At 40.4% G+C, this 26,262-nt stretch overlaps 1 protein-coding gene across 1 annotated transcript; it reads right to left on the bottom strand.

The window, feature by feature from the left end:
• On the bottom strand, window positions 1-26,262 carry LOC109920749 (protein FAM98B). Its single transcript, XM_020520814.2, is given in 9 exon segments — window positions 1-528; window positions 530-802; window positions 4,710-4,877; window positions 9,690-9,806; window positions 16,305-16,385; window positions 16,470-16,651; window positions 18,006-18,140; window positions 23,355-23,503; window positions 25,972-26,262. Coding segments are annotated over 9 exon segments (1,260 nt in total). The 5' UTR covers window positions 26,010-26,262; the 3' UTR covers window positions 1-411.

Here is a 26,262-nt window from a genome sequence, read left to right as displayed (position 1 = left end):
TTTATGTCTTTTTTATTCATTAGATGTCTAAAATATTTCCATTTAAAAAAATTGACTGGTCACAGCTCTTCAGAATCTTCCAACATTTCCAAATTAAAACACTTTTGTAATCACATTCTCATAAAAAAGCAAGTTTCAACAATGAACATGTTAAAAAAAAAAGATTTTTATTACAGTAGTAAACTGTTTCTAAGGTCTTGTATCTATGAGAAGTCTTAAAAAAATCCTCAATTATCTACCTTAAAAAGGACAACATCATGGTTCATTCCCTTCTCAATTGAGTAGATAAAATAATCAATTTACAGTTACAGATTCAACCTTCACACTTTGCTATAGTGACTAATGAATGTAACTAGAGGAGTTCATTCTTTATACAAGCATCAAGAATAGATTGCAATAATTAATGCCCATTCAGTACCGTCTATAGCCACCTCTTCCATAGTTACCCATATCTCCATAGCCACCTCTTCCTCCATAACCACCTCTCCCTCCATAGCCACCCCCACTTCCATGACCACCACCCCCACCCCCACCCCCCCCCCTGGCCTCCTCCACCCCCACCCCAGCCTCCGCCTCCACTTCCACCCCAGCCTCCACCTTGGCCTCCCCCACCCCAGCCTCCACCTTGGCCACCTCTCCCTCCACCACCCCTGCCACCTCCCTGGCCACCACCCCAGCCACCTCCACCACGCCCTCCACCTCTCCCTCCATCTTGTCTCTTCTGCCAGGGCGGCATCTCCGGTGGTGGTGCTTCTATTTCAGATGGCCGACCTCCTCGATCAGGCACTCTTCCCATCATAACCTGTCAAAGAAAACCACAATGTGGGGTCAAAGCAGCAGAGTGCGATTCTTTTAAAAACCTCACTACTTTCAGTACCGTTCAGTTTTGGCTGATATGTGCAGATAATAAATCCCTGGGAGAATATATTGACTTGGAATAATGGAATATAAAATAGTAAAGGATTCCTGCTGCATTGTGGCCTTCCAATGGGAAAGAGGGAAGCTAAAGAATAAGACTCACGAGAACTGGCACAAAACCCATGACACAGACTGTTATTTGTTACAGGATAGTTTCAAGTTTTAGCACTCAAGCTAGTGTCTGGAAGAACTAATTGTCAACTATTTGTACAATTACCAAGCCTCACCAAGTGACTTTATAGACATACAAGACAGAAGATGAGGTAGAGTTTCACAAGAATTTAATTCCTCCCAGTCAAGCCTCTTCACCTCTATTAATTTGTGTAATATATTTTTAAAAAAACCAAGTCAAGTACCAAAAGAAATTAGTCAACATATACTTTTCAGCCAAGAAGAGAGAAACAAATTAATGGTGTAAAGAATGTACATGGTATGCAATTGAAAGAAAAATTCCATATCTGCAGAAGCAGCACAAGTAGCTAGGCCATCAATCAAACTTGGACACATTAGCACATCAAAGCACTGATAATCTCCCAACCTCAAAAAAAAATTTGTTCACACATCAAGTGGCAGTGTTTCAAAGTGCTTCAAGCACAGAGTTTTCTGTTAAGTACGACGTCTAAATGCAGTAGCATTCTACTTCAAACAGGATGAATCATCAGTTAAAAATTATTTAAATATATTAATAGAGATGAGGAGTTGACCAGGGCACTAAGCAAACTCACCCAAGTGTGTGAACGCAATCATCCATCCAAGATTGCTTCAAGATTAAAAATCATATCTGCCTGTTTTGGCATTGAAGCAAAACTACCACAGTAAAATGGCTGGTAACAAAGTAAAATGACTTAAGTTTGTGCTTAAGTGTTCCAAATCAAAGAAATGCAGACCTCACTTTCATGGGAATGCAGCTTTTCTGCACGTAATTCTCCACTTACTTGGACGAGATAGTCAGAAACAAAAGAAATGAGAAGCAGCAAGGGAACAGAAAAAAAAAATTGTATACCAATAGATACAGTTGTAAAAACTACAAAAGCATCTGAACAGTTATAGGTTTAATGTAATGGAAGGTTAGGTATACAATGAGCTCCAATGCAGTCTTTACCTTTGGTGAATGAAGTGAAAGCATTCTCTAAGTATCATGTTGGCACAATATACTATAAAAGTCTGTCTACATCTGAAATATTAACAAACATTGTTCTTTTTAAATGCTGATGGAATGGAAACTTGTATTAAAAATCAAAAATAAAGAATTATAAAACAAATGCCTTTCAGTGTGATGTGCTACTTTGCAAGTTTGTGCATTACACTAGAAATAGTGTGTTAGACCCCAAAAAAGCTAGTCCAAGCTGGTCACTCATCCATCTTCAAGACTTTTATCCAAAGCTCAAGACAATTGGATGCAGTGAAAGTAGACTGAAGTTACTTTGTTCAAACAAAATACTTTTTTCCCCAGATGTAGGGAAGCATAGCATAAAAAAAAACAAAGTAATGAAAATGCCAAGATAAAATTACATTGATTAACTTAAATGAATCGATAACTGTCACTTTGTATATTCAATTGCTGCCTGAGGGTACCTATAATTATCAACTTTAAAACCATAACATACAGTCCAAGGTGTGACCAGAGACCAAATATATGCCAATCTTAATTTTATAACATTCATATTTTGACTGCACTAGCAGTTAAGAGTAAATAACTGCGTTTAGAACAGATATATTAACTGCATTCCTGGAGTAAAAATTAAATTCGGATTGTGTTCAGAGTATTTTTCTACTTAAGAATAGCACAAAAAATTTTCTTCTGTTGACCTTCCCTGGTGTCTGGAACGAGGAAGTACCACATGTTGAGTACTTATCCCGACAATGTAAGCTACCATCAGAAGGAGTATTGTCATGGTTTCGTTACGGGACTAATAACTCAAATTCCCTCAGTTGATTGCCATCTTAGTAAGGAGAAATTTTAACTCTTTGACGGTCCCTTAAGTGACATTACCAGGAGCTCCTGAAAACGGCAAACCACATGGCCAAATCGTGGGAGGTGCCAGATACTGTGCTGTCATAAAGTCAATGGCAGAACAGGCAAAGAACAACTGTATGCCTCACCCATTCCAAAGGAGGAGGAATGCTGTAGGGGAAAAGCGGTCCCAGTTATCATAGTTCAAGACATCATCAAAATCTAACAACCAACTGGTCAAGATCACGTAGGCAGTCACAGCATTCCACATTCCTCACATTAAACAAAACCATGCATTTGCTTTTAGTTGGGTCCATTTTCCGACTCATGTGATGACAGAGAATTGGCAAAGGAGAAAGGGTTGCAAACCGGAGAATCCCCAGTTAATTGTACCTGACACATATTTCCAAACAATCAAGTTCCAGTATCAGTCATCAGGGCCGACTGATGAAAACTATGCCAAAATATGGAACCTCCTAGTTGGTTAGCTATAGAACAACTCAAGATCACAAATCAAGAATTTCAACAAGTCATGGCACAGGCCAAAGAAAATCCAGATGATTAAAAAGGATAAAGATAGCTAACAATACGTGCAACGGTCTTTGAAGCCATGACGGCCATCCATAGGGAAAGGTCAAATGGGCAAAATCGTCTTCACCCGTAAACACAGGAAACAACAGATCAACTGTGAATCCAATACGCCAGCTAACGCCCTTATGCTGCAGTAGAATCCCTGGGAGAACGACAGAGAGCTGCAGCAAGCAATCAAATGGATGAAAGACAACAAAACCCAAAACGGTATTCCAGGTAAGTTGATGGCCTTTTGCTCACATCAAGACTTCATGCATTAATCCTGTGAACATGAGAGGAAAAAGAATTCCTCCAAATTCCCAAATTTCAGGATGTCACAATTGTGACAATCTTCAGGAAAAGGAGATAGTTTCCACAGTATGATGTATCAAGGTATTTCCTCCTTAGGAAAAAACCCTGACACTCATTAGCCTGAATCACCTACTTCCTGTGAGTGAGGAAATCCTCCCAGAGACGTGTGCTTTAGATTTCCCAGAGAAATCACTGTCATGGTCTGTACTGCCTACAAATCCAAGAAAAATGTCAAGAAGAACACCAAAACTCTTCACAGCGTTCACTAACCAAAAAATTTTGATTCAGTACACTGTGAGGCTCTGTGTATTATGCTCCAAAAGATGGGGATGTCCAACAAAATTCATCACAATTCTGCAAATGCTTCATGGTGATGTGACTGCAATGATGAAAGATCTGAAACATTCAAACCCAGACCAGAATCAGAAAGGCTGCAAAATAGCATAGCTAACATCTACAATCTGACGTTGGTTATTCTTCTCAAGGTCTAAGTGTTCTCTATTGAAACTAATAGTGAAACCCTGTTACCTTCAGTTGTCAAAATTAAAATGACCACTTATAGGGTCATGCTTGATCTATAGTTTATGGATGACTGCATTGTTGTTTCACACTCTACATTAGATTCTCAAGCTTTTCTTGATCCTTGTATTCTGAATACAAAGAGACACAGCTGCGAAAACAAAAAAAACAACTTAACTCCATCAACCCATACACACGGAGCACTTTCGCTGCAAAGGTTCAATACAGTGCTCACTAAAACATACTTAAACACAATAAATTTGACCATGCCAGCAACATCCACATACTATAAAGAAAATATCATGTGGAATTACAAATGTGAAATTGAACCTGCTTTTTTGAATTGAATGACTCCACTGCACCATTTAGAGAACTCATCATTTTATGTACGCGGGCAAATTCCAAAGTAAAGCTATGTTTAAATCAACAACCCTACCTTATTAATGGCACAGGATGTCCTTTCTCTTAAGGAACCACTGCTGGTCTTTAAAATCCTGGATAAATCCTCACGGGCTGCCAACAGGTGTGCCAGTGTTACAGTAGATCCCTGGGACAAAGTGTGCCTTTTTGGTTGATACACTTTTGCCATATTATCTGTATTTGCCTAAAAAGTAAAACTCTGTTATTCTTGTTTTAATTGACATATTTTCTCAGTGACAAGGATATGATTTCTTGAAATTTTGAACAATGTTGCTTTGATTTCCAGCATATTAATACTAACTGTTCTGTTCAGTGGAAAGGCTGACCAGTTAAACTGGAAACAATTTACCTACAATTTCAATAAGAACAAAACATTTTATTGACCAGAATTTTACGGGTGACCATGATACACCAAGCTAGAGGTGTAATTTAAATTGAAAGGCTGGACCTCAGCAAAGTCTGAATTATTGTTTCTCCATATATAGAAACGGATGAAAGACCAACAAACATATAATTCTGAATGTGTTCCTTGGATGGGTAAGAAATGTACTGATAGGATTTGAATAGAAAACCAAAAGAACATAAGCCTGGGAAACCACTACATATTTGCAATCGAACAACAAAGTAAATTTTGAAATTGAATCAGAGAACATAGATTGGCTTTTTGATGTAGGGTTGTGTTACAAATTTTTCAGGATATCAGTAACTAATGAAAGCGTCAGGGTGGTGTTGAAAACATCTATATGCTTTAGGTCACCATATGGGAAATGGGTTTCAAAAAGGCACTGAACCTTTTATGACAATGTGGGAACAAGGGTAGCTGCAAAATGAGAACGAAATTAGGAAGGCAAAAACAAATACAACCTCAACCTCAACCTCCTCTCAGGGTGATATGTCAAAATCTGTGGCACTATTTCAAAGACAAGAACAGATACTTTCTGTGTTCTAGTCGTTTCCTATATATTCAACAAATATAACAGATGATTCTAGTAGCCATTTATCTCACTGGTATTTGTGAGACCTTGCAACTGCAAAACTGCCTCCTCTATTTACCATATTACATCAAGGACTGCACTTCAAAAATACTTAATAGGCCCCAAGTCCTAAAAGTGTTGTTCAATATTCTTGAGGTCAGGAAAGTCACGACTTTCCTTTGTTATTGGAGGTGATGGAGCTAAAATGTCAGCTTGTTGATGAAAGCATTTGAAAACTGTTCTTGGTCTCACGAATAAGCATGTGCACAATAGAAGAAAATGCTGCGACTAACTCATACTTTGTCGCAGAATATCATTTAAAAGGGATAAAAATCTCAGGAGTATGAAGCCAAATATGGTTAAACGACAAACTAAATTAGCTTAAAAGATTTTCAATATTGTTAAATGGTATGACCAGAGAAAGGGTAGGGCCGATCAAGGATTGTAAAGGGAATTTGTACATGGAGCCTAAAGAGATAGGAGAGGTCCTTAATGAATACTTTTCTTCAGTATTCACAACTGAGAGGGACCTGGTGATAGAGGACGATACTGTGAAACAGGCTGGTAGGCTAGAGGAGGTCGATGTTAGTAAGGAAGATGTACAAGGAATTTTGAGGAACTTGAAGATAGATAAGTCCCCTGGGCCTGATGGGATTTATCTGAGGATTCTATGGGACACGAGGGAAGAGATTGCAGGGCCTTTGGCGATGATCTTTTTGTCCTCACTGTCCATGGGTATAGTGCTGGAAGACTGGAGAGAGGCAAACGTCATTCCCTTGTTCAAAAAAGGGAATAGGGATAACCCCGGAAATTACAGGCCAGTTAGTCTTACGTCAGTGGTGGGCAAATTATTGGAAAGGGCTCAGAGATTAGATTTATGATCACTTGGATAGGCAGTTTGATTCGTGATAGTCAGCATGGATTTGTGAGGGGTAGATCATGCCTCACAAACCTTACTGAATTCTTTGAAGAGGTGACCAAACACGTGGATGAAGGTTGAGCAGTGGATGTGGTATACATGGATTTAAGCAAGGCATTTGATAAGGTTCCCCATGGTAGGCTCATGCAGAAGGTAAGGAAGCATGGGATAGGGGGAAATGTGGCAGATTGGATTCAGAATTGGCTGACCCTTAGAAGACAAAAGGGTGGTAGTGGATGGAAAATATTCAACATGGTGCTCAGTTACGAGTGGTGTACCACAAGGATCTGATCTGGGTCCTCTTCTATTTGTGATTTTTGTAAATGATTTGGATGAAGGAGTGGAAGGGTGGATTAGTAAGCTCGCGGACGATATGAAGGTGGGTCGAGTTGTGGATAGTGCGGAGGGCTGTTCTAGGTTACAAAGGGATATTGACAGGATGCAGAGCTGGGCTGAGAAGTGGCAGATGGAGTTTAACCCTGAAAAAGGTGAGGTGATTCATTTTGGAAGGACAAATTTGAAAGCAGAATACAGGGTTAACAGAAAGATTCTTGGCAGTGTGGAGGAGCAGAGGGATCTTGGGGTTCATGTTCACAGTTCCCTGAAAGCTGCCACCCAGGTAGATAGAGTTGTTAAGAAGGCGTATGGTATGTTAGCTTTCATTAATAGAGGGATTGAGTTCAAGGGCCGTGAAGTTATGCTCCAGCTGTACAGAAGCCTGGTTCAGCCACATCTGGAGTATTGTGTCCAGCTCTGGTCATGTCATTACAGGAAAGATGTGGAAGCGTTGGAAAAGGTGCAGAGGAGATTTTCCAAGATGTTGCCTAGAATGGAGGGAAGGTCTTACGAGGGAAGGTTGAGAGAGCTAGGGCTTTTCTCTTTAGAACGACGAAAGACGAGAGGTGACTTGATAGAGGTGTACAAAATGATCAGAGGTATAGATAGAGTGGACAGCCAGAGACTTTTTCCTGGGGTGGAGGTAGCTATTATGAGGGGGCATAGTTTTAAAGTGAATGGAGGTAGATATAGGGGAGATGTCAGAGGTAGGTTCTTTTCTCAGAGAGTGGTATGGGCGTGGAATGCATTGCCGGAGAGGGTAGTGGAGTCGGCCTCATTAGGGGCATTTAAGCTGCTATTAGACAGGCATATGGATGATAGTATAAGGTAGGGGTGGAGGTTAGATAGACCTTAGATTTAGGGTAAAGGTTCGGCACAACATTGTGGGCCGAACGACCTGTACTGTTCCATGTTCAATGTATCAAGCCTAAGAATTTAAATGATTTTAGAACTCAATAGTGTAACCAAGAAATTGTTAAGGAAACAGAATGAGTGGAAACTATGAAGCGATAAAAGAAATTGTAAAAGTTTCTATGGGTATGTAAAAAGTTTAGTGAAAGTGAACATGAGTGCATTAGAGGTTGGAGAAATAGAAAAATTCTCAAAATAGTGGGAAACCCAGGGTCCATGTAAATGAGAAACCTAACAAGACAGATGAGTAAAGAAATAGTACAGGTGAAATTAACAGGTGAAATTAAGATGAGAAATCCCCTTCATCCAATAGCCTAATTCAAGGGTTTTTATTAAAAAAAGATTGCTACAAGAGCTGGTGGGTGCATTGATCTTCCAGATTTCCCTAAATACTAGAATGTTTCCTTAGATTGCAAGGTAACAAACAAACAAACACAGTCCTTTCAAGACTCTTGTGATGCAGTGGTAGTGTGAAGTGATCCAGATTCAAATCCCACCTGCTCCAGAAACATCTCCATAAAATCATGGTAAAGATTGATTAGATAATACCAAAAAAAAAGCTAATCTTCAAGAAAGTAGGGAGAAAGGACATACATAAATTGATAGAAACCAATTAACTGGAGTTTGTAGTTGTAGGAAGAAAGCCAGATTATTATTAGGAAAAATGACAACACAGCTCTTGGGAAAATCAAAATATGATACAGAGTCTATGTGGATTTATGAAAAAGGGAGTATTTGATAAATCATTGAGTCTTTTCTTGAAGTTGAAGTAGTCTTAATTATTTTTAAAATAGCAAGACCAGGAAATGTATACACAGACACCTCAATGTCACTGTTACACAAATCAGACAGTTCACATGGGGGTACAGCACGCAATTAGGAAAGCAAATATTATGTTAGTCTTAATTACAAAATGGATTGGACTATCACCACCTGATGTTCTGAATGGAATCCCTTGGTAATATGAAATATTCAGTCAATATCAACTTAAAATACACATTAAAACTGGCATTCTGAGGGGCACCTTAAGTCAAGCAGCAGCGCAAATTCCTAATCTTAAGTGACAGATTACAGAATATTGTTTGCAATCCTTTAACCATCATGGGCAGACAATTCACCACTGGATCATAATCCAGATGATTAGTCAGTGTGCTTAAATAGTATTTCATCACTGAAATGTGTAAGATGCATTGCAGGGTAATGATGGCACTTGGGAAATAGCTGAGGGAAACAGAATGCAACAATCAATGAGGGGAATTCACTTGTCCACTGTCTAGGAAAGCAGAGGACATTCATGTGCACTGTTACCATTACATTGAATAGTAGGAGAATAATTTCAAAAAAAAGGAGAAACAAATACGATGTTGACACACACTGCTTGACTTCACATCTTCCACACCTGATCCGTTCTTCCTTTTCCAGAGAGGCCTGCTAAGCCAGTCACTCAGAATGGGAGATGTGAAGCCACAGAAAAACTCCTCCTTCCAAAATTTTCCCACCAGTCAATGGAAGGAATCATGGATTTTGCCAAAAACTTTAGATTGGTCCTGAGATTTCAGTAAAAGGTTGAATCTATACATCAGGAGCGCAACTTAAACTTAGTTTTCAAAGTAAGCGTCAACGTTTCTAACTTAGTTAGGAGGCAATAAAAATAAAATAACCACTCTCAAACTGACATACAATGATAAAATTTTAAACTTTGCTTTATTTTAAAAACATCTTACTGGCAAGCACTTATTTCATAATTCGATATTGCTTCAAATCACAGAATGCCCCTCAGTGCATAAACAGTGTTCTCAATTTTGAAGGTCAGAACACAGAGTTTGGATTTCCTTCCGTACCTTTAGGCCCTTACCTTGGCTTTGTCTGACCATCCAAATGACTGGATAGTCACATCCAAACGTTTGATTAACATTCTTCTGCGCACCTCATACTCATTCGTGAAAGCATCATTTATTGCCATGAGGTTTTCCTAGGCAGAAAGAAGGTTACTATTATGCAGAGAAACAAATCAATGCACTATATCAGTGCACTAGTCGCAAGTTCCAACAACAGCTCACCTGAGCTCTTAAAAAAAATTGATTATCAGTTGGCATTTAAAAAAAAAAAGAGTAATGCAGGTGATCCTGCCACAATGGCATTTAATAATCCTCCTCCATCCTCAGAGGTGGTGGTCAATGGTCTTCTTGAACAGATGTAGTTCTTGTGATGGTACTGTCTTAACGTGTTCTAAATGAAGTCGCTTAAGCTTATCAAACATTTAAAATCAAGCACTGCACTCAAGATATTGCAAAATACTCTTAACAATAAATTACAAAGGTATTTACAAGTGAGAAAAAGAACATTCTAGATCTACCAGAAAAAATATTCCATATTAACATTTTCTATACCATACAATCTTTTGGCCAGTTAGCTCAGTAGGTTAGATGGCTAGCATGTGGTTGATGAAAATAACAGCAGCATTTGCTCTATTCCTCTTCTCGCTAAGGCTGTGTTATGATTCCAGACATGTTATTACTGGACAAGTCAGACCCTAGACTGAAACCTGGCTTGATAGACTCTTTTTTAAAAAATGTGGACATCTTGCATTGAAGCACACAATGTTGCAGATTTGGTTTTATCATTAAAACAGAAGCTTATTACACAAAAGGAATCAGCTAAAATTGAAATAAATTATGCACATATAAAGACTCCAAACTAGATTGTATGCTCTTACTAATTATTTTGATCAGTGTGTTCAAAAATCAAGATTTAAATTACTTATAATAGTTGTGGAAAAGACAGGAACAAAACAAAAGATAAAATGCAAAACACCACTGAAAAGGAGACACTGACACCTGAATTAGAAGATAGGGAATGAAGTTAAGATACAGCAGATTCGATAAAACTGCACAGATCAAAAAAAAATACAGAGACACGTAGTGAACAAAAAAGTGCAATGGCTTCCACTGGCTAGATCAGTTTAAGACTCAAAGCTGCCACTAACCATTACTTTAAAATACAATTTAAGAGGAGGTGTAATGGATATTTGTTGCATTAAAAGAGAAAACAACTTTTCCACATAGGGAGTGGTTAAGGTCTGGTGCACCACTGCCTGAGCACATTGTGGAAGGAGATTTATAATGGAAAAAGGCAGTTATTTGTAAAAAAAAAAAAAAAAGCACAATCTGGAACATTAAGGAGAAGGCAGGGAAATGGAACAAAGTGCCATGCTCATTTGGAAAGCTGGTACAGACATGATGGGCTGAACGGCCTCCTCTGACACTGCAATAATTTTGAGATCCTAAAGAAATGTAACAGGTACGACAGGTTAGGTGAATTCCAATATAAATTACCGTATGAGACAGTACAAGTCAATTCACATTTTTTGTATTATTTTGATTTTAACACCTTGTTTACAAATTAAAAACGGTTGATCTAGCCTATCTTGTCTTCACTCCAATTGTACAATAAAAAAAAAAGCAATGTTTTTGGGAAAAAACACAACTATCAATATAACTATGGAAATGGATTTTTTCATCTCTTGTACAATACTGGGCTCAGTAGTTACACAACCTCAGATAAAATAACAAAATTTTAATCAAAAATCCTTACAGAAGTTTCACTTTTCAGAAACAAAGCCAATGTAATTGCTCATTGTTCCAGCAGGAGTGCAGTGAAAATTGATGCCAGATGTTGCATACAGAGAAATCACATCCAGAATGTTGAAACAAAAACATAGCTTCACCTTGTTTCAACACATGCTTTTATATTACTTTGGATAGAATCTCAGAACTGTTATGGCGCAGAAAGCAGCCATTTGGCCCATCATGCCTGCCCCAGCATTCCAAATAATCATCTTGACTTGGTACCCATACTCCTGCCTTCCTTGTAATCCTGCGCATTATGATAGAAATAATAATCTAATGAGTCTCAATTGAACCTGCTTTCACCACACTTCCAGATATTCCAGGCCGTAACAACAGTGCGGAAAAGTTTCCACTCAGATCACGTTTACTTCCTTTGCAAATCACTTAAAATCTGTGCCCTCTCATTCTTGATTCATTTGGGAGTAGAAACAGTTTTGCCCGTCTTCTCTGACCAGACCTCATGATTTTGGAAACAAATGTCCTCTCAAAGACAAACATTTCCAACTGCTCAGATTTATCTTCATAACTGCAATTTCTTGTTCTGGAACAATTTTTGTAAACCTCCTCTGTATCCTGTCCAAAGTATTCACATCTATCCTAACGTGCAATGCCTAGAACTGTACACAATACTCCAGCTGTAATCTAAATAATTCTCTATACAAATTAAGCACAAATTCCATGCTCTTATGAAACCAAAATCCTGGAGATCTGAAATAAAAACTTGCCAGAGGAACTTTGCATATCTGAGCTGGATTAGAAATGTTAACTCTTTCTCCCTGTTCTGGTGTGCCACTATTATTAAATCTTAGGATATTGGTTTATGAAATATACAGTCTCTCCATTGGTCCTGCGTCTTTAATGACTTATGCACATATATGCCTAGGTCTCTCTGTTCCTGCACAACCATATTCTGCTTCACTAGACTTCACCTAACACCTACGTGCCCATTCCACCAACTTGTCAATATTGTTTTGAAGTTCAACATTATCCTCCTTACAGTTCACAATGCATCCAAGTTTTGTAACTTTGCAAACGTTGAAACTGACCCTCTTCTCAAACAGAAATCATGAATACAAATCAATAAAACCAGTCCCAATAAAGATCTCTGGGAAATGCCACAGCAAACCTTTCTCCAGCCTGAAAAAAATATCTATTAACTATTATTCAGTTTCCAAAAACTTGGCCAATTTTGAATCCAATTCACTACTAATTCTAATCCAGCTCATGTACATATCGTGCTGGAGATGTTAATAACCTCTCCTGAGTTCTCCTTTTCCTTCATTTTTTTTTCCACACAGTGGAATCTACCCCTACAGATGTTAGTCTGTTCTGTTTTATCTCTACCCAAGAGTGAGCAAGTAAGTTTCAGCAAAACTCATTAATAAAACACTGTGCATTGAACATTTCAATCTCAAGTCCATCTATAACTGGTATAACAGAACAGACTAACATCTGTAGGGGTAGATTCCAAGGTGTGGAAAAAATATGATAATAAAAAAAATGAAGGAAAAGGAGAACTCGGGAGAGGTTATGAATATCTCCAGCAAGACACAAATAAGACAGAGTGCTTGGAAAGGGTTAGGAATCAAACTTCAAGCACACTGGATAAACGAGTGACAATGAGAAGTGAGATGGTTAATACAGGATTGAAGGTGTTATATCTGAATGCACGCAGTACAAGAAAGAAGGTAAATAGCTTGTGGCGCAGATCGAAACTGGCAGATATAACATGGTGGGGATCACAGAGACATGGCTGCAAGGGGATCAGGACTGGGAGCTGAATACCCAAGGATAAACATCTTATTGAAAAGACAGGCAGGTGGGCAGAGGGGTTGGGGTTGCCTTATTAGTAAGAAATGAAATTAAGTCAATAGTAAGAAACAAAGTAGGGTCAGATGGTGTAGAATCTGCACGGGTAGAGTTGAGGAACTGCAGAGGCTGAAAGAAAACCATAGTTGGATTTATGTGCAGGCCTGTAAACAGTAGTCAGGAGCTGGGGCGCAAGATACACCAGGAGACAGAAAAGGTGTGTAAGAAAGGGAAACTTACGGTGATCATGGGCGATTTCAATATGCAGGCGGGCTGGGAAAATCAGGTAGGTACTGGATTGCAAGAAAAGGAATTTGTGGAATGTCTACGAAATGGCTTTTTGGAGCAGCTTGTGGTGGAGCCCACTACGGAACAGGCAAATCTGGATTTAGTGTTGTGCAATGAGACAGACTTAATAAGGGAGCTTACAGTGAAGGAACCCTTAGGAGGGGCAGTGATCATAACGTGATTGAATTTACTCTGCAATTTGAGAGGGAGAAGATAGAATCAGAGGTAATGGTATTACAGCTGAATAAAGGCCACGACAGAGGCATGAGGGAGGAGCTGGGCAGAATTGACTGGGAGAGGAGCCTAGCAGGAAAGACAGCGGAACAGCAATGGCAGGAGTTTCTAGGAGTAATTCAGGAGACACAACAAAAATTCATCCCTGGGAAAAAGAAGCATGGTACAGGAACGATGAGGCAACTACGGCTGACTAGGGAAGTCAGGGATAGCATAAAAGCAAAAGAGACAACATATAATGTGGCGAAGGGCAGTGGGAAACCTGAGGATTGGGAAGCTTGCAAAGTCCAACAGAGGGCAACAAAAAAAGAAATAAGGAGGGAGAAGATTAAATACGAGGGTAAGCTAGCCAGTAATATAAAAGGAGGACTTTAAGAGCTTCTTTAGATATATAAAGGGCAAAAGAGAGGCAAAAGTGGATATTGGACCACTGGAAAATGACGCTGGATAGAGTGTAGTTGGGAACAAGGAAATGGCTGAGGAACTGAATAATAACTTTGTGTCTGTCTTCACAATAAAAGACATGAGTAATATCCCAAAAATTCAGCAGAGTCAGAGTCAGGGGGCAAGGGTGAGTATGGTGGCCATCACCAAGGAGAAGGTGCTAGAAAAAAAAGTGAATGGCCTGAAGGTGGATAAATCACCAGGACCAGATGGACTACACCCCAGAGTTCTTAAGGAGATAGTTGAAGAGATAGTGGAGGCGTTAGTGGTGATCTCTCAGGATCGTTAGTCAGGGAGGGTCCCAGAAGACTGGAAAATCGCTAACGTGACACCCCTTTTTAAAAAGGGAGTAAGGCAAAAGACTGAAAATTACAGGCCATTTAGCCTAACCTTAGTTGTGGGTAAGATTTTAAGAGTCCATTGTGAAGGATGAGATTTTGAATACTTGGAAGTGCATGGTAAAATAGGGCAAAGTCAGCATGGCTTCATCAAGGGGAGGTCGTGCCTGACAAATCTGTTAGAATTCTTTGAGGAAGTAACAAGCAGGGTAGACCAAGGACAGCCAATGGATGTTATCTACTTGGACTTCAAGAAGGCCTTTGACAAGGTGCCACACAGGAGGCTCCTGAGCAAGATAAGGGCCCATGGTGTTAGAGGCAAAGTACTAGCATGAATAGAAGATTGGCTGTCTGGCAGAAAGCAGAGAGTGGGGTTAAAAGGGTCCTTCTCAGGATGGCGGCCAGTGATAAGGGTCAGTGTTGGGACCACAACTTTTCATTTTTTACATTAATGATCGAGATGAAGGAACTGTGGGCATTTTGGCTAAGTTTACAGACGATACAAAGATAGGTAGAGGAACAAGTAGTACTGAGGATGAAGGGAGGCTGCAGAAGGATTTGGACAGGTTAGGATAGTGGGCAAAGAAGTGACAAATGGTGGGAAAGTGTGAGGTCAAGTGGAAAGAAGAATAGAGGTATGGACTATTTTCTAAACGGGGAGAAAATTCAGAAGCCTGAAGTGCAAAGAGACTTGGGAGTTCTAGTCCAGGATTCTCTCAAGGTAAACTTGCAGGTTGAGTCAGTAGTTAGGAAGGCAAATGCAACTTTGGTATTTATTTTGAGAGGACTTGAATATAAAAGCAGGGATGTACTTCTGAGGTTCTAAAAGGCTCTGGTCAGGACACATTTGCAGTATTGTGCGCAATTTTGGGCCCCACGTCTCAGGAAAGATGCACTGGCTCTGGAGCGGGTTCAGAGGAGGTTCACGAGAATGGTCCCAGGAATGAAAACCCTAACATATGAGGAACATTTGAGGACTGTGGGTCTATACTCAATGGAGTTTAGAAGGATGAGGGGGGAATCTAATTGAAACTTACAAAATACCGAATGACCTGGACAGAGTGGATGTTGGGAAGATGTTTCCATTGGTAGGAAAGTCTAGGACTCAAGGGCACAGCCTTAGAGTAAAGGGAAGACCTTTCAGAACAGAGATAAGGAGAAACTTCTTTAGCCAGAGCAGTGAATCGATGGAATTCACTGCCACAGAAGGCTGTGGAGGCCAGGTCATTGAGTATATTTACGACGGAGATGGACAGGTTCTTGATGGTCAAGGGGATCAAGGGTTATGGGCAGAAAGCGGGAGAATGTGGTTCCTGCATATTAAGCTAAACTCTGCATTCCGTTACCCGTGTAATGTTTAATTAAGTATTGTTGAATTTAAAGAAGGCATAACGTAAGGCTGCAGTGTCAGTCTGATTTATTGGTAACTTGAAGATAAAGCCCAACAGCACAAATAGGTTGGCACTTGCCATACTACTGTGATCTATCTGGAGGATAAACATACCTCAGAGCCTTATGCAAAGAGGACAGTTAACACCATCACGTGTTCCACTAAATGTTCCTCCCTGAGGTATCACATCAAAAACCACATTTAAAAAAAAAGTAATTTATCTCACTGTATGCAGAACATCTTTCAGTCAACAAAATAGATACACAATAATTTACCTACATAACAGCAACAGCAGTTTATTGAGGAATCTGTCTGAAGTGTTAAAAGCAGTCTCTTACCCAGTGGTCAGGGGTTAATGTTAGCTTTAGCAATGGTTCTCCCATGTGGCTTTTGGGAATCTTGGAAATGATGCTTTTCACCTGGAAGAAGAGAATACGTTAAGAAGTGGTTCCAGTGGAGCAAGTACACATTATAATGTGAGAATGACAGACTGTAGTACTGACCTTTTCCTCCAGAATCTTAAATAAATGCGCATCGGCAGCACCAGATACAGGGCAGGGCACACTCAATGTTGCACAGATAGATCTAATTTCTTGCCGAACTTCTTCATTGCCTTCATCTTTAGACACCGGAGGAGATTTAGAGTGTAGGATCCTAGCGGTTTGAAGCTCAGATGACAAGTATACTGGAAACAAACAGATATGAAGAAACTTTGTATCTGTAGATTTTAAATGCATCTATAGTTAATGCTTAAAAATACATTGATAAAAGCAAATAATTGGATTATAAATAAAGGTAATTTCCTTTATCCAATTACTTGAAACATTAAAGCAACAATGACCTTATTAGATAAGGGAGGCCAATCTTTCCTGAGGAGACAAAATGCTCCAAAATTCTATTCATTGCCACAAAGATATTTCCAACCACTTATAAAATATCTACCTTTAGCAGAGGATAGAGTACTTTTTAAAAGTTTCATGCTAAAATAATTAAAAAGCAATTCTAAGCAATGTTTATTTAGAACTATGTTCTGAAGAAGGGAACTGGATCTGAAACATTAACTCGCTTTCTTTCCACAGATACTGCCAGACCTGCCGAGTTTCTGCAACAATTTGTTTTTGTTTCAGATTTTCAGCATCTGCAGTTCTTTATTTAGAACCAGTTGTTTTTAAACTAAGGATTCATGTAGCCCCATTCCCAGCCTTGGACTGTTTCAAGCGAATGAAGGTATAGCAGCAAACTTTCAGGTCTTTGAGCCTGTCACACCATTCAATGGGATTATGGCTGATCTGCAGCTCAACTACAATTCACTCTCCCCAAATGTCTTTAGATAAGAGTTACACAAAAATGTGTCAATTTCAGATTAAGGAGGAGCACTTTTGAAAAAGGAAGTAGCAACAGAGAATAACATTAACCATGGCAACCTGCATAGGGGCCAGGAAAAGAAGTTGACTTTCAACAATTTAGCAGTAACGGGGTCAAATGAGAGTGGCTTCACTCAAGATAAAATTTGAAATGGACAAGGGAAGATATAGAAACCTTAGAAATGTAGAATCATAGCTACAGAGGTTGGGTTTGAATAGGGTAGCTCAATGCTTACTACCAGCAAAATCAGTTAAATGAATACCCTGTATTCAGTGACAATTACCTCCTTACAAGGTTAGCTGAAGCAAGGATTTAAACAAATGTGTGTCATGGAGAAAGGCAAGCTTTTGCTACACTTTTCTACCTTCATCAAAAATGTCACTCAATTCCTGTAACATAGTATTGAGAGGACACCTGGTGGTGAATGATAGTAATCAGACATGCTGTTTGGTACTATTGCTACTTGTAAAAGTTACTGTACATTCATCCTTCTGTACTTGTAAATTTTCTGCTTAAACTTTTGTATTTCTTTGCAGTATGTTATAACAATTCTATTGATTAAGTACAATAATTCCACTAAAAGACTCCCCTAGCAATTCCTGCAACAAATGCGTAGAATTCTTATGGTTGATATTTTCCATCTTACCAAGCTACGATACAATAATTGAACTTACAAAGAAGTTTTAAGCAGTCTTCCTTCTTTCTTAGTCTTTCTTTGAAATCTCCTGCGAGAAGCGATGAAAAAGGGCACGACATCTCTTTTAGGAAGCCATTAATCTCCAGCAGAAAGCTTTCTATATCATCGGCACCTTAAAAAAGCAAGCCAAGCAGAACTAAAAAGGTGCTCAAATATTTACTGCCCAGAAGCGGAGTTCATTCAAGAAAACATGATATTCTAGGTTACTTATCTCTCACACCTCAGCTAAAGCACCATTACCAATGCAACATATCACAAGCATTCAAAACTCATTTGGAAATGGTAGCAGTTTCTTAGAAGGTTTTTGATTCCAACTTATGCCCCTAAATCTGGCTACAAATCTTCATTTGACATTTCACTCACTGATCTAATCCAATTATCAATACACAATATCCTTAACATGAAATTTGACAAATCTCATGTACAGCATTTTTCCTGTACTGAAACTAAGTAAGCTATGGCATTTAAGCTGAAAACAGAGTTAAAAGTGACTTTTGTTGACTTCTTAAATCACAGGAGAAGTACCAGTCTGAATTTAATTCTGAATCTAACATTACCATAGTGCAGTCTACAGACTCTTAAATGATTTTACGGTTAAATCAAATTATTCCCAATTGTTAACCATTCTGCATGTCCTGGTTTGGAGTCTCAAATTTCTATCCACTTTCACAGCTTGATGAATGCTTGAAAACTCAATAGTTTAATCTTAATTTCAAAATTTAACTAGTTGATATTATCTAACATAAACTGACGTATAAAAATAGTTTCACACAACACAGTGACACTGACAAACATATCACAGGTGGAATTTTCTCAGTCCAGAACAATGTGGTCAGTGGGGAGAAGGTTAAGAAAATATGGCAAGAGAAAGAAAAAAGTCTCAACTTTGAGAAAAACAAAAGCCAATGCTTTCCTGACAGAAGTCAGCATCATGAAAGGCATCAGCTCACCACTTCATCATGGCACATCTCAAAACTAAACTGATAATATAGCTCAGTACTTCACAACAGCGTTTTGGTGCTAACCAACACCTTATGTTGCAATGTTGCTGCCAGGTCATTGCGCATGTAGAAAAAAGGTACCTAATTCATGCATCAGAACAGGTTGTATTTTGGAGCTCTTAGCAGTCACTCAGATACTCACAATATCTCTGCATTCTTTTTGTACAAAGTCCCTTCATTCAGAATTGTATGCCCAGCAATCCTTCATTGCCTGGCCTTTTATCACAAACAGAAAGCCAGGCGTATTGTTCTAGCTGCCAGCACTAACCGCTTTTTTGTTGGCGACGTATGGCATTATGCTATCTCATGTATATGCAGCACACCTTGTATGTGCTTCAACCTAGGGGCTATGACTGGAAGTAAGAGGGGAGTAGCCCCTAAGCCAGTCCAAGAGAACTATGGTCAGTCAGGAAGTGCCACCATAATTTGTCCAAGGAACCAACAGTCCGGGGATGGGCTGTTATGTGCAATCAGGATCCAGAGATCCTACAAGGTGTGTCCAATTAGTCTAGTGACTACCATCAAGTCAGCTGGGGACATGAGCTGGACTGGGATTGGCTCTTCTCAGTCAGTCTTGGGGGTTGGGATTAAACATCACGAGTAGTTATCAGGGTGCAGTGCATTGCTGGGCAAAGCAGGAAACTCAAGTGTGGGAACTGGAGCTAGTATGCTGGGATGTGGAGGAGGGGATGATTACTGTGAAGAGGGGTAGCTCTAGACATAATGGTGGGAGCCCATACAGCTTGAAAGGGCACTGGTACTTTGGAACAGTGGAGGAGTCCGCCATGTGGAATAAAACTCACTCTGTAGAACGATATGTAAAGCTGACCAGCTTCAACAGAATTTCAGTTGCATAACAAACATGAAAATTGGCTGCCAGCACACCCAGAGTAGAGAGGAGTATGTGAGGATGGGGTCCATTTCTGAGCAGATCTGAAATGAACAGCTCAGCCGTCACAAAATTCTGCACATGCGTCTCATGAACTGACCAACAATGTCGATTAGAAATCCTGGCCACAAGCAATTCTCACCAGGTCATTAATCATGACAAATTAATCCTAGAAATCTTCATGAAGCAGACATGATTGACATATATTCTTTTAAAAAAGCTGTCTGTTGCAGTTGACAATTCCCAAACATATTCCAAGGGTCGCTACCACATATTAGAGGTCTGCACCAAATACCATGTGAACTGCTATGACTCCGATCTTTTGAGAATCCTCAACTTCCTGCTTCAGTTTAAGAGGTGAATGTTTAACAAAGTATGCCTACTGGGAGACCAATACCACCTTCTGCGACCATGCCTCGAAACTGTACAAAGCAACCACAACATCCCTATTCTCAGTGATAGGGGAGCATGAGTGAATGATCAATCTCTGCCTTTTCTGGAGGTCCCCAGCATCACAGATGTCAGTCTGCGACCAATTTGATTCACTCCACATGATAGAGACAGTTGATGGCACTGGATATTGCAAAGGCTGTGAGCCCTGACAACATTCTAACAGCAGTACTAAAGAACTTGCTACGCCCTAGCCAAGTTGTTTCACTACAGCTACAACATTTGAATTTACACAACAATGTAAAAAATTGCCCAGGTAGGTCTTTACAAAAAGCTGACCAATCCAACCTGACCAATTACCACCCCAGTCTACTCTCAATCATTAAAGTCACAAAAGATGTCAACAACAAAACTATGAAGCAGCACTGCTCGTTGACTCCCAGTTTGGGTTCTGCCAGGGCCACTCAGCTCCTGACCTCATTACAACCTTGGTTTAAACATGAACAAAAGAGCTGAATTCCAGGGGTAAGGTGAGAGTGATGGCATTTGACATCAAGGCCACATTTGACCAAGTGCGGCATCAAGGAGCCCTAGCAAAATGGGAGTCAATGGGAATCAGGCAGAAAACTCTCCGCCAGTTAGAGTCACAACTGGTACACAGGAAGGTGATTCTTGTTCCAGTTCAGTCACCTCAGCTTCAAGACATCTCTGCAGGTGTTTCTTAAAGTTGTGTCCCAGGCCCAATCATCTTCACCAAATGACCTGCTGTCCAACATAAGGTCAAAAATGTGGACATTCACTGATGTCTGCATACTGTTCTGCACCACTCATGACTCCTCAGATACTGAGGAAGTCCATATCCAAACACAGCAAGATCTGAACAATATCCAAGCTTGGGCTGATGTGTGGCATTAATGTTACTTGCCACTTATGTCAGGCAATAACCATCTCCAACAAGGGAAAATCTAACCAATATGCCTTGACATTCAACTACACTACCATTACGGAATCCCCCACTAGTAATATCCTGGGAGTTACTACTGACCAGAAACCGAACTGGACTCGCCACATAAATATAATGGTACAAGAAAAGAGCAGAGGCTGGGAATCTTGCACTGAGTAACTCACTACCTGATTTCTAAAGTCTGTCCACTATCTACAAGGTGTAAGTCAGGATGGAATGTGATGGAATAGTCCATTTGCCTGGATGGGTGCAGCTCCAACAACACAAGAAGTTTGGCACCATCCAGGACAAAACAGCCCAATTAATTGTTTGTGAATGTGGTGCCATTCAGTCACTCCAGCACTGATGGCCAGGAGCAGCAGTATGTACTATCTACAAGAATCACTGCAGAAATTTGCTAAATATGTTTAGATTGCACCTTCCAACCATGACCACTAGCATCTCACAGGACAATTGCGACACATATATAGGCACATCACCACCTGGAAGTTCCCCTCCAAGCCACTCACCATCCTGACTTGGAAATATATCACTATTCCTTCACTGTTGTTAGGTCAAAACCTTGGAATTCCCTCCCTAATAGCATTGTGTGTCTATCTACAGCACCATAGACTGTAGCAGTTCAAGAAGGCAGCTCACCATCACCTTCTCAAGCACAGCTAGGAAACAGCAATAAATTCTGGCTCAAGCAGTGACACCCACACCCTGAGGTGGGATGGTAAATAGTGAGAAGGAAAACTTTGGAATACAGGAGGGCATATATGGGCTGATCAGTGGCAAATGGAATTCAATCTGATAAAGCATAAGCTTGGGCAGGATAAACATGGTAAGGAAACACATAATGAACAGCAAGACCTTCAGAAGCACCAAGGATCAGAGGGACACCGGTACACATGCCCACCATCCCTTAAGGTAACAAGGTAGGAAGATAAAGTGGTTAAAATATATGGGATACTTGCCTTTATTAACCATGGCATATAGTTTAAGAGTCGGGAGGTTATGCTGAAACTGTATACAAACTTGGTTAGGCCACAGCTGAAGTATTGTGTGCAACTCTAGAATCCATATTACAGGAAGGATGCAATTGCACTGGAGACGGTCAGATTTACCAGGATGTTGACTGGGGCGGAGAGTTTTCATTATGAAGAGAAACTGGAGAGACTGGGGTTGTTTTTCTTGGGGCAGAGGAGACTGGGTGAGACATGACTGAGATGCATAAAATGAGGAGGGTAGACAGGGAAATTCTTCCCCTTGGTGCAGGGATCAATCAGTAGTGAACACAGAGAAAGGGAAGGGGCAGGAGGTTTAAAAGAACATGAGAAAAGTTTTATTTCATATAGAGAGTGATGTCAATATGGAACTCAATGCCTGCATGAGTGGTAGAAGCAGAAACCCTCATAAGTAGTATTTAGATATACACTTGTGATGCCAAGGCACCACAGGCTTTGGGCCAAGTGCTGGAAAATGGAACCAGAATAGTTAGGTAGTCATTTTTAAATCAGCACAGGCTGGGCTAAAGGGTCTTTTTGTGCTGTAGACCGGTGTCTCTTTCTAGGTTACATTCCAACTGCTCTGAGGTATCAGGTAGGTCATGTGCCCTTCAAAACTCTCATTGTGTCCGTAGAAGATATTACCAATTACACCCCAATTATTCAATCTTCTATATTAATTCATTTCCAATCTGTTCGCTAACTTACCCATTTAAGTGGGATTCTACTGAAAGCATAAAATCAATAATATTTTGCTTACTGTAGTAACAAGTTTAAAACTCACATTTAAGCTAACTGATGTTAACTGGATGCATAAATAATCATGCCACCTTCCATCTGCACTTAAACATCGGCTGAATGAGCATAATCTCTAGGATAATTTTCTACTCAAGAATATGATTCAATTTGGCTTAAATATGAATTGAACTTCTCAATTATATTCAAGCTAAACACTTCTTAGAAACAGATTTCAGAGAAATATTCAGGACTGAGGAACAAACTGATCTCATAGTAACTTTATTTCATACAGGAGCAGATGAGGAGGAAGCATGGTGTTTAAACAATAGAAGTTCTGATAACAGACTGCACTTACTGGTAGTAGAATTTATACATTCTTCTAAATTACACAACAGTTTAATCTGTGATGATAACCACACACAAAGTTCAGTAAATTCTGAAGAGGACGGCCCCATCTCAACTGCTTTCAAAAGAGCATCCTCTTCCAACAAGGGTCCATTGTACCTGCATCAAAAAAAGACACCAGTGTAATTATTATTAGAAATGGAAAGTGTTATCAAAACAACAGTTGCTGGGTAAAATCCTGAAACTTTCTCCCCACCGTATTGTGGGCATATCTACAGTACATGGACTAGACCTGTTCATGAAGACAGCACACCATCATAATGTGAAGTGTAATTAGGGATAGGCAGTCAATGCTGATTTGTACTCCATGAAAGAGAGAAAAACTAATCTAAGCAACCACGCTCCTAGCCCAGGGGCATCACTAGAGTCATAGATATGTACAGCATGGAAACAGACCCTTCAGTCCAACTCGTCCATGTCAACGAGATATTCTAAATTAATCTAGTCCCATATGCCAGCTTTCAGCCTGTATCCCTCTAAACCCTTCTTATTTGTATACCCATCCAGATGCCTTTAAAATGCTGTAATTGTACCAGCCTCCATAACTTCCTCTGGCAGCTCATTCCATACACACACCACCCTCTGTGCCCCTTAGGTCCTTTTTAAATCTTTCCCCTCTCACCTCAAACCTATGCCCTCCAGTTTTGAACTCCGCTACCCTGGGATAGAAGGCCTTGACTATTCACCCTATCCATATCCCTCGTGATTTTATGAACTTCTATAAGCTCACTTCTCAGCCTCTAACACTCCAGGAAAAATAACCCCAGCCTATTCAGCCTCTCCATAAAGCTCAAACACTCCAACCCTGGCAACATCCTTGTAAGTCTTTTCTGAACCCTTTCAAGTTTCACAACATCCTTCCTGTAGCCAGGAGACCAGAACTGAACACAGTATTCCATAAGTGGCCTAACCAATGTCCAGTGCAGCTGCAACATGACCTCGCAACACTTATACTCAATAAAAAAAAAACAAAAGAATTGCAGATGCTGTAGATCAGAAAGAAAAGCAAAGGTTGCTGGAAAAGCTCAGCAGGTCTGGCAGCCTCTGTGAAGAAAAATCAGAGATAACGTTTTGGGTCTGGTTCATATCAAATGCCTTCTTTACTACCGTTTAGCTGTGATTCTACTTTCAACGAACTATGAACCTGCACTCCATGGTCTATTTGTTCGGCTTCCCAAGACCCTACCGTTAAGTGTACTAGTCCTGCCATGATTCGCCCTACCAACATGCAGAACTTCACATTTATCTAAATTAATCTCCATCTGCCAGTCCTCAGCTCATTAGCCCATCTGATCAAGGACCCATCGTACTCCAAGGTAATCTTCTTTGCTACCCACTGCACCACCAATTTTGGTGTCATCTGCAATCTTACTAACCATAGTTTCTATATTCACATCTAAACCATTTAACAAAATGTCAAAAAACAGCAGACTAGTACCAATCATCACAGCACACCGCTAGTTACAGGCTGAGTCTGAAACGCAACCCTTCACTACCACGCTCTGTCTCCCACCTTCGAGCCAATTTTGTACCCAAATAGCTAATTCTCCTTGTATTCCATGTGATCTAATCCTGCCACTCTACCATGTGAAATCTTGTCAAACACTTTACTGAAGTCTACATAAACAGCATCCACCGCTCTGCCTTCATCATTCCTACAAAAAAAACTCAAGTTAGATATGATTTCCCACACACAAAGCCATGTTGACTATCCCAAATCAATCCTTACTTTTCCAAATACATGTAAATCCTGTCCCTCAGAATCCCCTGCGATAACTTGCCCACCACTGTCAGACTCAGGAGTCTATAGTCCCCTAGCTTTTCTGCACCACCTTCTTAAATAGTAGCACCATGATAGCCAATCTCCAGTTTTCCAGCACCTCACCTGTGGCGATTGATCATAAAAATATATCAGCAAAGGGGCCCAGCAATCACTTCCCTAGCTTCCCACAAAGTTCTAGGGTATTGCACTGCCCTATTCCATATTCCAGATTACCAAACAACCTGAACTTGACAGAACCCACCTGCATTTGAGGCAGCTGTCCCATGTTGCTTGCCACGACATCAACCTTTGGCCTACATCTTCAAATTTTTGTGATTGCATCCAATCTCTCCTCAGTGGCCAGCTCCCATAGTGTGAGCAACACCTTTGTGATCCCACAGTATCACCAGCACTGACACCCACGACCCCAATAATCCCTATGGTCCAAGTGTCACCAGCAACAGTTGATTCTTATGATCCCACAGTATCACCAGCACTGACAGCTCCTAACATCCCCTCTCATCCTCGGTCCAAGTGTCACAAGCACTACCCACTAGCACTGTGACCGGGTGAGGCTGATCTGGAGTAGGGTAGGTGGGGAGTCTCCATGGATGGGGCAGTATGAGTGAATGGCCACAGTGGGTCCCTGTGCTGGAAACCACCTCCTCCCCATTCATTCCCCACAGCAACAGGGCAGGGGGAACCCACCACATCACTTTGCTCCACTCTTTTAATACCAAAAAGGCATAATGAACCCTTCCACGGCCAACCACGAATTAAAAGCAGCAGGTAAAAGGCGGCTCACCCCAGGGCTTCCAGCGTGTCCAGGACATCCCCCTCCATGGCCAAGGTGATGGTGATAGCCCCACACACAGGCTCAGGTGAAAGGGCCCACAACAAGCCCGAGGCCTCGGCCTGCACACAGCGGCCTCAGCACAGGATCCGTTCAGGCCGCACTGAACCGCTCTCGCCGTCTCTCGATGAATTTACCGATGCCACCGCTTTCAAACTTGCTCCCGCTCCTTTTGTTCCAGAAGGAAACGGCAAGAGGTGCCACCACCTCCTCGGTAATAATATAAACTACCCGTCGCCCCCT

This window comes from Rhincodon typus, chromosome 8, assembly GCF_021869965.1.
Source record: "Rhincodon typus isolate 14 chromosome 8, sRhiTyp1.1, whole genome shotgun sequence".
Classification (NCBI taxonomy): Eukaryota; Metazoa; Chordata; class Chondrichthyes; order Orectolobiformes; family Rhincodontidae; genus Rhincodon; species Rhincodon typus.
The sequence above is the reverse complement of the archived record's forward strand: the minus strand, read 5'-3'. Positions and strand labels throughout refer to the sequence as shown.